A 13095-nucleotide genomic window follows, 5' to 3' on the forward strand; every position below is an offset into this window, starting at 1 on the left:
AAGCAGCAGCAGCAGCTGGGGGAAAAGCAAGGTTCTATCACAAAAGGAAAACACAACAATGTTCGTACGGTTTGTATAAGAATGGAGAGAAGGTAGAGCTGGCTTAGTTCTCTTACTGATCACAAAAGCAACAGCCACCTTTATTCTTCTCTGTCCTGCTATTATAAGCAGCTCTGCTCAGCATAGTTTACAGCACAGTCAGGAGAACAGACATGGACACCATTGTTATTTGTCAGTGTGAACCTGCCGACCTTTCAGGACCTGCCTTCTCTCCATTGCCATTGGCCGATATGTACAATTAGGGGGAGAGAAAGAGTCTTGTGACCTCCAAAGTTCCTCTCAGCTTCAGTATTACTCTGTTACCAATAGTAACAGAGTATTTCCCCTTAGCTCATTACTTACATTAGATCTTTGAACCAATGTGGGATATAACACCCCCATTTTCTTATATATATATATATATATATATATATGTATATAGTAAAAATGTGTACAGAGGGGTTGCAGTTACATGAGTAAGGTAATGAGTACATTTCGTAGCGAGCATTGTTACCTCCTCCTTTGTTTTCTCCCTACCATCATTTCCCTCCCCACCTCCCCAGCTCCTCCCCATTTTCAACATAGTGTCCTGTACATCTCATTGTCACAATGGGTCAGTCTGCATCCTCATTTAAGCGTTCCCCAATATCCTTCCCCTCTCCAAATTAAAAAATGTAATACAAGGTGCAGAATACTGCCATCAAATCCAGTGAAAACAGGGGTTTTACCGTGAACACCCCCATTTTTTACAGACAGAGAAGCCAAGGCTCAGTGAATTCAGGTAACCTATCTACCTTGTACTATGAGAAAGTGACTCACAAGAATGAAAAATCTAGTTTCCTGCAAGCCTATAAGCTAGAATTTCCCTCTAAGAATGAAACCACAAAAATTTAGGTATAGGGTTTATGATTGTAGGGGTCTTGGTTTAGAAGGAAGAAAGGAATTTGGGAGGCTGTCAAATTGGGGGAAATATAGGGAATTCATTTTAACACTTAATTCTATTTATCTATTTATTCATTTATTTGGTCATGGGGCTTGAACTCTGGGCCTGGGCATTGTCCCTCAACTGTTTAGCTCAAAGCTAGTGCTCTACCACTTGAGCCACAGTGCCACTTCCAGTTTTCTGGTGGTTAATTGGAGATAAGAGTCTCTTGGACTTTCCTGCCTGGGTTGGCCTTGAACCAGAAATCTCAGATCTCAGCCTCCTGAGTAGCTAGGATTACAGGTATGAGCTACCAGCACCTGACCATAACACTTAATTCTTCAACCAAGGAAAAAGTGTTCATTTGAGCAGATTTTCTCATGACAAGACAGCTCCAAGTAAATGGTTTTCAGTGTTAGCATATGTCAAAGATAGCAGAAGTTCTCTGTTGTCTGCAAATGCTTTTTTTTTATATATATAATATTGAGGTAACTGGGCCTTTTCTTCTGTCAGTACTGGGATTTGAACTCAGGGCCTCAAAATGCAGTTTTGCCTTTTTCCACTATGCTGATATTTTCACCAGAGAAGCCAAGCGACTTGGACTAAAACTGTTGTTGCCTCCACATGAAGTAAGGGGGTAAAGCCAAGTGCTATAGCTGGTTATTGGATTTTTCCCCTCACCACACATTTCTATGGAGATTTTAAATGCCAGTTTAACTGAAGAACATTCCGGTGAGGTGGTAAGAATGAATCGTTTTTCTGAGTCTCAGTTCTCAAGGATATATCTTCTGAACCATATGTGATGAAATAGGAAGTACACGTATGGAGGTATAATAGTTATCTGCGGGAGCAATACTCACTGTTGTGCAAGTTGCCATTGTGAGCCTTTCACTTCATGGCCTGTTGCTAATAATAAATTAAACCTTTCCAGGCAAAATTCAGGAAGGCTTTGTATTCATGGTCTTGACCATGTCCCAGTACATAGCATGCTTTTCTGATGAAATCAGTGATGTTTTACCCACCATGTCTTTCTGCTATTGTAAGATGAAATTTTGGCATTTGGAAAACCTGCATCATTCAGTGGACCAATATTTTCCAAATGACCAATATACCACCAAATCATGTGTGGGTGTAATTTCCATTCATAACACAAGACACTCCAATGAATTTTAATGTAATCATACATATGAAGTCTGTTGATAAGGTTCCAGACCCCATACTGCACCTAGCCCTTAAGAAATTACAACAGAGTTTGAGTGTGGCATCATAGAAACACCGTTTTGTCTGAAAAGATCATTATAATACACTCTCCTTTTCCAACTACATAGATGTTTTCTAAAATGTCATTTTAAAACAGATGAAATGAATAAGCAGATAGTAGGATCCAGCTGTCTTCTCTCAAGACAGATTTATTACACAGATTTCAAAAACATAAATCACGGCTTGGGATGAGACTCAATTAGTAAACACATACCATTTGTAAGGCTCTGGGTTCAATTCCAAGTATCAGCAAAAAAATCAACATCATTCTCAGTAATATTTTTATGTTGGAAGACATACTTGTTTTTCATAAAATATTATTTAACACATAATGGGCATATAACTGGAATTCTTTTTTTGTTGTTGTTATGGGGCTTGAACTCTGGGTCTGAACTCCGTCCCTCAGTACTTCAGCTCAAGACTAGCACTCTACCACTTGAGCCACTGCGCCACTTCCAGTTTTCTGAGTGGTTTGTTGGAGATAAGAGTCTCACAGACTTTCCTGCCCAGGCTGGCTTTGAACTGCAGTCCTCAGATCTCAGCCTCCTGAGTAGCTAGGATTACAGGCGTGAGCCACCAGTGCCCAGCTATCATTGGAATTTTAAATGAATGAATACTTTTTGGAGATGAAGTCATGCAATCTTTTTTTTTTTCCAGTCCTGGGGCTTGAACTCAGGGCCTTGGCACTGTCCCTGAGCTTCTTTTGCTCAAGGCGAGCATTCTACCACTAGAGCCACAGCACCACTTCCAGCTTTTTCTATTTATGTGTTTCTGAGGATTCAAACCCAGGGCTTCATGCATGCTAGGCAAGCACTCTACCACTAAGCCACATTGCCAGCCCTCATGCAAGCTTTTCTTTCTATATGAACAGTGGCCTTCTACGTGTCAGTCTCTTGAGTAGTGAGGATTATAGGTGTGAATCCAGCCAGAGACTTAATTTTTTATGCAGTAAACTGAAAATTCATAAAGAATAATAATATGCAGAATTTAGAGGAGTTATTAATAATCGTTTATTATGTATGCAGTATCTTAAGACAGTTTGAGAACAGCTGGAGGCATCCTAAGGTGAGATCCTCACAGGAGAAAGGGAAAAACCTTCAGCTCCCACAGCAGGTTTTCAACTGTTACACATTACTGTGACAAGGGCATTCCAAACCAGTGTGACTTCACACTTCCAGGAAGTGAAAAATGTCAAATGAGTGGACTATATACCTGTGCTGTCCAGTGTGACAGCCACCAGCTTAATGTGGTTTTTCAGCACTTGAAATGTAGCTGGCCTGAACAGAGATGGTTCTGAGTGTGACAGGATACCCACCGGACCGCAGTAATTGAGTATGAAATAAAAAATGCAAAGTATTTTTTTACGTCTTTATGCTGAAATGTTAACATTCATGTATACATTGGGTCTTTGTAGTACTAGAGTTAATTCCACCTATTCCTTTTCCTGATGCAGTGAGGTTATTGAGCAATTTTAAATTCGATGTGTGTCTTTGCATTTTATTCTTCTTGGACAGTGCTGCTTTGGGCAAGAAGTGTGGTAGCAATGGAGGGTCGGGGGAAATTGCTCTGGGTTGCAGGAAAGGCTTCACCAGAGACAGGATTTTAATAAGTGGACAAGTTGGGAGAGAACACTCCAGGTGAGGGAAAGAGGGGAAAATGAACTACAGCAGGTTGGTCTGGGCAGCAGGGGAGCATGGACTGGGTTACATGGGCTTCTTACAGGAAGCCAAAGTTTCTTCCAATAGGTTGGGACCGAGCTGAACTGAAGCTTGAGTAGCAAGGATAGGGACAGGATAGGCAGTGGGCCTGAAGGAAAGATTTCAGGTTATGATGGAATAACCAGAATTAGGTACTTTCTTCATGTGGGGATAGAGCAAGTTACCTAGACATTTGTGAGTTGGCCGGAGGTGACAACTGGCCTGACCTGAACAGTATACTTAGAGCGATATAAAATTGACCGAAGGATTGATTGGCTTTGTTGGTGGGAGGAGAGGTGGAAATGAAGTACATGATAACCATGTCACCCGGACAGGAGGAGAACTTGGAGGGCACATCTGAGTGACAGCTAGTCAGAGAGAGTGGGGAGGAGGTCTTTTCCCTGAGCATATTGTTCTAGGGTGTGTGATCATAATGAGCCATGCTTCTGCTCTGCTTCCCATGGGCTTATCTTTAGGTTACCAATTATTTAGAGAACTCTCATTTCATTCCAAGGAATTAACATAACTCTAAATAGATGGGTTGAAAAGACCACTGATGGAACTTTGGCCATGTCTCTGGCCCTCAGTGTCTCCAGCTATGAAACAGGATATAGAAGCTGATGGGACCAAGGCTTCCTCTAGCTCCGAGGTTCTAGAATGATGTCCCTGTCACAAAGGGCTAAGAATCTACCCCACCCCTCCCCCGTCTCCATCAAGTACAGAGCTCCTTAGTGTAGGAGGATGCTGGCCCATGAGGGCAGACATTAATGACCTGCACAGGAGTTGGCCCAGTCCTCTGGGTGAGGCTGTCCTCCAAGTGAGCAGACCCTGCTAGAGTTGAAACACAGACAAGTCTATGAGTTTGCTGTGTCTATGAGTTTGGAGGTTTATGAGTTTAGAGCTAGTGACTGTGGCTACCCACAGCTTTCCCAGGGGCTGCCTTACCAGGATGTGTGGAGTTTGAAACGAGGAACACAGGGAGCCAAGGGCATAAGCTCTAGGTAAGTTTGCAGAGGATCCTGAGTTGTGTCAGGAACCCATTGAAAATGAAAAAAAGGAGTGTACATCCCTGGCCCTCAAATTTCTTCTGATAGCCTTAGTGCTCTTGAGGTCCAAGCAGGGGCAGGGGGCTGCAAAGGGCCTTCAGCTTGGCTCAGCTTTTTTTCCCTAAAAAAAAAATGTGAAAATACCTTACAGAGGGGTTACAATTACATGGGCAAGATAATGAGTACATTTCTTATCAAGCATTGTTGCCTCCTCCTTTGTTTCCCCTTCCCATCCCTTCCCATCTCCTACTCCCTCCCACCTCCCCATCCCACTCCCCACACCAAAGTTGTATAGTTGATTTTTCAAAATAACGACTTGTACATCTCATTGTTGCAATGGGTCCACCTGTATCCTTATTGAAACGATTTGTTTTTCCCCTTCACCTCCACAAATTATACCAACATCAAATACAGTGAGAACAGGGGTTATACCTTAGGGGAGGGACATACAAAGCAACAAAGAAATCATCTTATAAATATGTTAGAAACAATCTCATGAAAGAAAAAAAACATTTGAATACTTATCTTGGGGTTCATTTCACCTAACATCAACTTATCTGACCTTTTCTGCTTGTCTTAGACATATATTAGTTATTGCAAATAAGGGAAACCATGGGACCTGTGTTTCTTTGGGCCTGGCTTACTTCACTTAATAGAATTAAGAATTTCTAGAATAGAGAGTGGGTGGGAACCGGCCCAAGTAAAGTCCCAAGACTCAGGTACTGACGCACAGGAAAGCCTCAAGTGGGTGGAGAAATGCAAATCCGCTTCTGACGTGGCATCAGTGGCGGTGTCCTGGGGACTCTGAAGGGAGTTTGGACTTGAGGGCTGTGCTGCAGGGACCTGCGCTGAGAGCCAGGTAAGCTATGCCGGGCAGACGCATCCTCCACTCAGGGGGATCTGCCCCTGCAGGGGCTTTACTTTGCACTGGAGTTTTTCTCCTTTCTTTCTTTCTTTCTTTTGCATTTGAACGAGGAGGGGTGAAGGAAAGAAAGAAAGAAAGAAAGAAAGAAAGAAAGAAAGAAAGAAAGAAAGAAAGAAAGAAAGAAAGAAAGAAAGAAAGAAAGAAAGAAAGAAAGAAAGAAAGAAAGAAAGAAAGAAAGAAAGAAAGAAAGGAGAAAAAAGAAGGGTCCATGAGGAGATCACAGATGGGGCAGGTCTCCCACTCACAGCCAGGATCCAGGGAGGCTGAGCCCAGGGGGCTAGGGGTTGTGGCTGCAGCCAGAGAGGAGTCCCCAGGGCTAAAAGGAGCCCCTCTTCATTTTCTTAGCCAGCGCTAGAGCTGACAGAGTCTGACATGAGTTTGGTTTATAAGAGCTTAAAAGAAAAGCCTGCTGCTAAGGGGTGATTGTGGTTTTTGATAAGAACGAACTTAGGGCAAGCCATCTTCTTTGCCAGGATCTGAGAGGCCAAGGGTCTGAGAGCCAAAGTTATACTGCTAGCCTTCAGAAGGGAAACCCAAATGCTCCCCACGCCTGAAACAGACAGGCACCCAGTTTTCAGAAGTTAAGATGTAGTTGTCTTGACACTAAGAATTCACCCTCTGCTAAAGAGAACACACCAGCCTGCAGGAGGCCTAACCACAGCTATTTCTCCAGGTTTCAATAGCCAAGAATGTCTTAAGTCTATTTACACTTTATTTTTCCCCCTCTCAGCTCTGACTTCAGCTCTTTGAAAAGGAACTTCAGATTTTCAGAGTGCTTTAGGATAAATTAACTCTTCCTTAGAAAACAGATTTGTCATCCAAATCATAGCCAGGACTTCACAGCAGTAGAGTTAAAACTGTAATGCAATTTTCGGCTCCTGTTCTCTGCTGACATTATCTAGAATAAACTGGTAGAGCTACAGCAGGGCAATGCTGACACTAGCCTGAAAACAGACATTCTGTTTTATGTGTAATGTAATATACAACCAGGATCTGGAAAGTTCCACAGAGGGAGACCTCAGGTCTGTCTTAGGAACTGTATGTCTTGGGCAGATGTCATTTCACCTGTTTGGTCCTCAGGATTTTGTTTTTAACTTTTAAAACTGAATATTTACAGTCTAACCATAACATCAAGAATGCCAATCTCTCTTCGTTTAGTAATATTTGTTGAGTTGCCAACATGATGCCTAGCACTGGAGTGTGCAAAGGTTTCATAAATTTAAAGTAATATGCAAATGATGTTGGTTGTTTCCCCTCTACTTGCTTTCTCTTAAAAAAAAAAAAACTGCCAGCAACAGTTTTCTTTCTATGACTTTCGATGACTTACTGAGAGCTCAAGCAAAAGATGCTCAAAAATGGTTCATTATGAAACCCAAAGAATGCATATATGAAACTTACTGTCATGGTTGTTGTAGAAGCATAAGTAAACCTTAGCCTTTCTTTACTATATGTTGAAATATTGTGGTGATTAATAATCGAAAAGTTAATTTCTCTGGCCTAGTATTTCTGACAAAACTAAAAATTCTACACTAGAAGAAAGTTAAGTATGGTAATTTTAGGTGACAACATGGTGTAGGTTTTCTAGAGTTCAAGAACGAGTTCACAGCTTCTGTACCTGGCTGGAGCAGGGTTATGTGGGGGGGGGGAAACATGTACTTTTTGTTTTATGACAATATGTCAAATATGTGTCAAGTGTGGCTTCTTCCTCTTTAAGTAACTTGAGGGTTACTTAAAGGTGCTACAAAATACTATACAGATAGGCATCAGTCAAATTATAGTAGACTTAAAAAAACTTTGCCTAGTTATAGTAGATCCACCATAGAAATAAATATATTTACTGGTTTAGATTTTGAACTGATATAACTAGAACCCATGAAAATAAATGTATGAAATTCTTCAAGAGGCTAACACGGAATCATACCAGAATTTAGAAGCATTCAGCTGAATCTACAAGCCAGACAAATCTGAAATAAAGAAAAAATAGTTTGAGCATTTTCATGAAATAGAGGCTTTTGGGGCGTCTTGGTTGCTATAGTCAATGTTATGCATATATTCATCTGCAAGTCACTTAGAGTCTAATAGTCCAGCAAAGGACAAAGAGAGAGCAGCTGATTGAGAATACAGATTGCTATAAAAAGTTGGGGAACCATACATCATGTTTTGGGGGCACAGTGAAAGCTTCTTGGAGTGGGCGAACAGAACAGGTGGTTGTATTAGAGCAAGGAAACATGAGGTTTGGGGGCAGAGGAAAAAACCTGCCTTGTTCATTAGAAATAAATTATGAAAAAAGAGGATTTGCTAGATCAAAATAGCATTTTTCTGTCTTCTTTGAATGTCTACAAAAGTAGAGGCTGGGTAAAGTGGTTCATGCCTATAATCTCAGTTATTCTGAAGGCAGAGAGAATCATGGTTTCAAGCCAGCCTGGGGCAAAAAATGTGAGACCTTAACTCATAAAGTAAAGCAAAAAAGGCCAGTAGTGTGGCTCAAGAAGTGGTTGCCTAGCAGGGAAACACATGTAATCACTACCAATCAATAATATTTTAAAAATTATTATTTTACCTCTTCTTTTATAGCATGTCTCAATGGAATCAAGTCCAACAGTTAGAAATTAAGTTTTTGGAGCAAGTAGATCAATTCTATGATGACAATTTTCCTATGGAAATACGACATCTGCTGGCCCAGTGGATTGAAAATCAAGACTGGTAGGATTGGCTATTTTCCCTAGAAGTTAATATACAAATGCTTTATGCTCTGTTCTTATGGATTTATGATATGATCTGCATTTGACTCAGTAGATAAATTATTTTCAGGTAAAGAATTCTTCAAGGCTTTAAAAGACCTTCTTAATAGAGGAGAACTGAGCTAGACTGGGCAGGAAAGTCCATGAGACTCTCATCTCCAATAAACTACTGAAAAAGTGGGAAGTAGAGCTGTCGCTCAAGTTGTAGAGTGCTAGTCTGGAGAAGAAAGAAAAAGAAAGAAAGGAAGGAAGGAAGGAAGGAAGGAGAAAGGACAGAGAAAGGAAGGAAGGAAGAAAGGAAGGAAGGAGAGAGAGAGAGAAAGAAAGAAAGAAAGGAAGGAAGGAAGGAAGGAAGGAAGGAAGGAAGGAAGGAAGGAAGGAAGGAAGGAAGGAAGGAAGGGAGAGAAAGACAGAAAGAAAAGACAGAAAGAAAGAAAGAAAAAAAAGAAAGAAAGAAAGGAAGGAAGGAAGGAAGGAAGGGAGAGAAAGACAGAAAGAAAGAAAGAAAGAAAGGAAGGAAGGAAGGAAGGAGGAAAGGAAGGAAGGAGGAAAGAGAGAGAAAGAAAAAAAGAAAGGAGGAAAGAAAGAAAGAAAGTATAAAGAGAGAGAGAAAGAAAGAAAGAAGGAAGGAAGGAAGGAAGAAAGGAAGGAAGGAAGGAAGGAAGAGAAAAAACTAGAGAGATAGCACCCAGGCCCTGAGTTCAAGCCCCAGGACCAGCACAAAAAAGAAGAAAAAATAAGAACCGTTATCCTTTGTATAGATGAAACCCTAGTGGTTTTGATATATTGTTTTTGTGTAAACCAACTCCACCCCCCAATACTTTATGCCTTAACCAAGAAACAAAACTGTTATGTCTTTATCACAGACTGAATGCGATATTTTGATAGAACATTGATCAATGAATGTTCTTTTGAAGAACTGTTTCACCTTTTCTAGGAAGCTTTCATTCCCCACCTCCAGCATATCCCTCATCCTGCCCCAGCTAGCCATCTAATGGATTTGTATGCTCAAATAGCCTCCTTTCCTGGCCTTTGCTTTCTCTACCCTATTAAAATTGGAACAACTTCAAGGCAGGTAATATGCTCTGTATTGACTATACTGGGTCTTTGTAGGTGAGAACTGCCTCTGAAGAACTTCTTTGATGTGAAACTATGCATGAATCATAAAAGCACTGCTCACTTTGTACATTGAATTTTTTGCTTCAATTACCTTATTATTTTTATTAATTTCATTTTTTTCTGAGCTTCAAAAGGTTGTCCAGGGGGCTACCATTGAGCGTGTCCATCTAAGAGTCCAGTGCTTCCTCTTCACAGTCGCCTCTTCCATCATTCTGCCCAAGCTATCTGCTCCTTCCCTCTTTATATTTCCCATTTCCTTTATCACTTAGGTACATTGAGTATTTTTCCATCATCTCTTTATTGTGATTTTGAAGTATACCATTTAGTGGCATTCAGTATATTCACATTTTTGTGCAATTATCACCATTGTTTGTCCACAGAACTTCGTTTTCCCCAACTGAAACTCTGTACTCATGCAACAATAACTTCTATTTTTCCAACCCTAGCTTCTGGCAGTCCCATTCTGTTTTTCTCTATGAATTTAACTACTCTAGTTTCATATAAGTGAAATCATATAATTTTTGGCCTTTAATGTCATGTGTTGAAGAGTAGTTCGTTGGTCACTTGGTGTGTAGTGTTTTCCAGACTGATTCATACTGTTGTTGAATGTATCTTTTATTTTTTTCTTTTTGTGTCAGTCCAGGGGCTTGAACTCAGGTCCTGGATGCTGTCCCTGAGCTTTTTATTCTCAAGGTTAGTGGTCTACCTACCACTTGAGCCACAGCTCTACTTACAACTTTTTTTTTTTGAAGTTAACCATGAAGCATGAGTCTCACAGACTTTGCTGCCCAGTCTGGCTTTGAACCTCAGTAGCTAGGATTACAGGCACCAGCCACCAGCACCTGGCTGCGTGTATCATTTTGAGGTCAAATAACATTGCATTTTAAGTATTTATCACCTTTTTTTCTGATCCATTCATTGTCAATGAATATTTGTGTTGTTTCCCCTTTTTGCTATTGGCAATAAAGTTGCTGTGAACATACAGATATTCACATATAGCTATTCACATATCTATCTGTTTGAATCTTTGCTTTCAATTTTTTGGAAAACATATACAAATGTAGAATCATTGGCTCCTTTTATAATTTTGTGTTCATTATGTTGAGTAACTGTTACACTGTTTGCTACAGTAGCAGTACCATTTTATATTCTCATCAGTAATACAGGTTTCATTTTGTAATATCGCCAACATGTATCGACTATTTTGTTTTATTTCTTTGGGTTTGATATTGGCATCCTAATAAATGTGAGATGGTATCTATAGTTTTGATTTACAGTTTCCAAATGATAAGTGATGTTGAGTATCTTTTTATGTGTGCTTTCACAAACCTCTAAGTGGTTATCACTGTGGAACAGACTCAGTATTTTAAAATTCACATTGCAAAAAAGTAGATATATTACTAAGATTTTTTCCTGGTGAGTAATAACACTTTTATTTTTCAGGGAGGCAGCTTCTAACAATGAAACCATGGCAACAATTCTCCTCCAAAACCTATTAATACAACTGGATGAACAGTTAGGTCGTGTTTCTAAAGAGAAAAACTTGCTCCTGATACACAATCTAAAGAGAATTAGAAAAGTTCTTCAGGTGAGAAAACATTCTACTTCTTTCAAAATATTTATATATGTAAGGCTTAAATCTAGTAAAAAGAATCAGACATACATCCTGAGTTTATTTTTAAACCAGATTTAAGGGTAAAATATTTTTGGAATTCTTTCACCATTTAAAAATTTATGGATGATTTAATATTTATTCTTCATGAAATTTTGAATCTAATATATGTGTTACTTATGTGGATTGTTTACACATCATAATCAAGTTCAGTAGCACTGGAACAGAGATTTATAAGACAGTACATCCCTTGCCTTTGTCTTTTAATAAAAATTTGAGTTAGGGCTGGGAAGGTGGCTCAGTGGTAGAGCACTTGCCTTGCATGCCTGAGACCCTGGGTTCGATTCTTCAGCACCACATAAGCAAAAAGAAAAAAGCCAGAAGTGGCGCTGTGGCTCAAGTGGTAGAGCACTAGCCTTGAGCTGAAGGGCTGAGGGACAGTGCCCAGGCCCAGAGTTCAGGCCCCACAACCGGACCCCCCCAAAAAATAAAAAATAAATAAAAATAAAAATTTGAGTTAGTATTATTCTCATTCATAAAACAAGTGGAAGTATTCTATGTGTATGTTGCAATAGTTGAACTAGTAATAATGCATTATTATCAACTTAAAATACAAGGCTTCATTAAAATTCATTTTTGTGCCATATAATTCTATGGACCTCAACAAATATGTAATGTGCTGTGCCTACCACTACAATATAGTGCTTCAATTATTCATGCCTCCTTTCCTTCATCTTGAGTGCCTAGAAATTACTGACCTTTTTATTCTCTGTATAGTTAACCGTTTTTTTTTTTTTTGGTCTGGTCGTGGGGCTTGAACTCTGGGGCCTGGGTGCTGTCCCTCAGCTCTTCAGCTCAAGGCTAGCGCTCTACCACTTGAGCCACAGCGCCACTTCCGGCTTTTTTCTTTTTGCTTATGTGGTGCTGAGGAATCGAACCCAGAGCCTCAGGCTTGCAAGGCAAGCGCTCTACCACTGAGCCACCTTCCCAGCCCCTAGTTCACCTTTACTATAATGTTACACAGGTTTATCAGGCAGTGTATAGCCTTTGTAGATTGACTTCTTTCACTTAAGCATTAACTTCCCTCTATATCTTTTTTATGGTGTGATAGCACCTTTCTTTTTGCCACTAAATAATATTCCCTTCCTGGGTGCCAGTGGCTCATGCCTGTATTTCTTTTTTTATTTATTATTAATTTTTTATTGTAAAACTGTTGTACAGAGGGGTTACAGTTACATGAGTAGGGTAATGAGTACATTTCATAGTGAGCATTGTTACCTCCTCCTTTATTTTCCCCCTACCATCACTTCCCTCCCCATCTCCCCAACTCCTCCTGCCCCACCCCCACCCCTATGTTGTAAAGTTCGTTTTCAATATAGTGTCCTGTACATCTCGTCGTCACAATGGGTCAGCCTGCATCCTCGTTTAAGCATTCTGCAATATCCCTTCCCCTCCCCAAATTACAAAAATATACAAGGTGCAGAGCACCAGCATCAAATCCAGTGAAAACAAGGGTTATACCACGGGGGAAGAACATACAATAGAGGTAAAAGAATCACATAGTGTCTTGTAAGTACATTAAAAACTCTAGCAAGAAAGAGGAAAAAAAATCTCATATGGTTGAATGTACATAGCCTATGACCTACTCTGCTTGTCCTAGACATGTAGTAGTCACTGCAAACAAGGGAAACCATGGGACCTATGTTTCTTTGGGCCTGGCTTACTTCACTTAAT

The 13095-nt window shown here is 40.1% G+C and overlaps 1 protein-coding gene across 1 annotated transcript in view; it reads left to right on the forward strand.

The window, feature by feature from the left end:
- Positions 1-5754: 5754 nt before the first annotated feature.
- The window catches only part of Stat4 (signal transducer and activator of transcription 4), a 97929-nt gene continuing 90588 nt past the window's right edge, over positions 5755-13095 (forward strand). The window contains exons 1-3 of the mRNA XM_042688355.1: positions 5755-5823; positions 8464-8592; positions 11193-11337. Of these exons, the coding sequence (XP_042544289.1) occupies positions 8465-8592; positions 11193-11337 (273 nt within the window). The 5' untranslated portion in view covers positions 5755-5823; position 8464. The remainder of the gene's footprint in view (positions 5824-8463; positions 8593-11192; positions 11338-13095) is intronic.

Source organism: Dipodomys spectabilis, unplaced genomic scaffold (genome assembly GCF_019054845.1).
Source record: "Dipodomys spectabilis isolate Male_0828 unplaced genomic scaffold, ASM1905484v1 ptg000115l, whole genome shotgun sequence".
NCBI classification, from domain to species: domain Eukaryota; kingdom Metazoa; phylum Chordata; class Mammalia; order Rodentia; family Heteromyidae; genus Dipodomys; species Dipodomys spectabilis.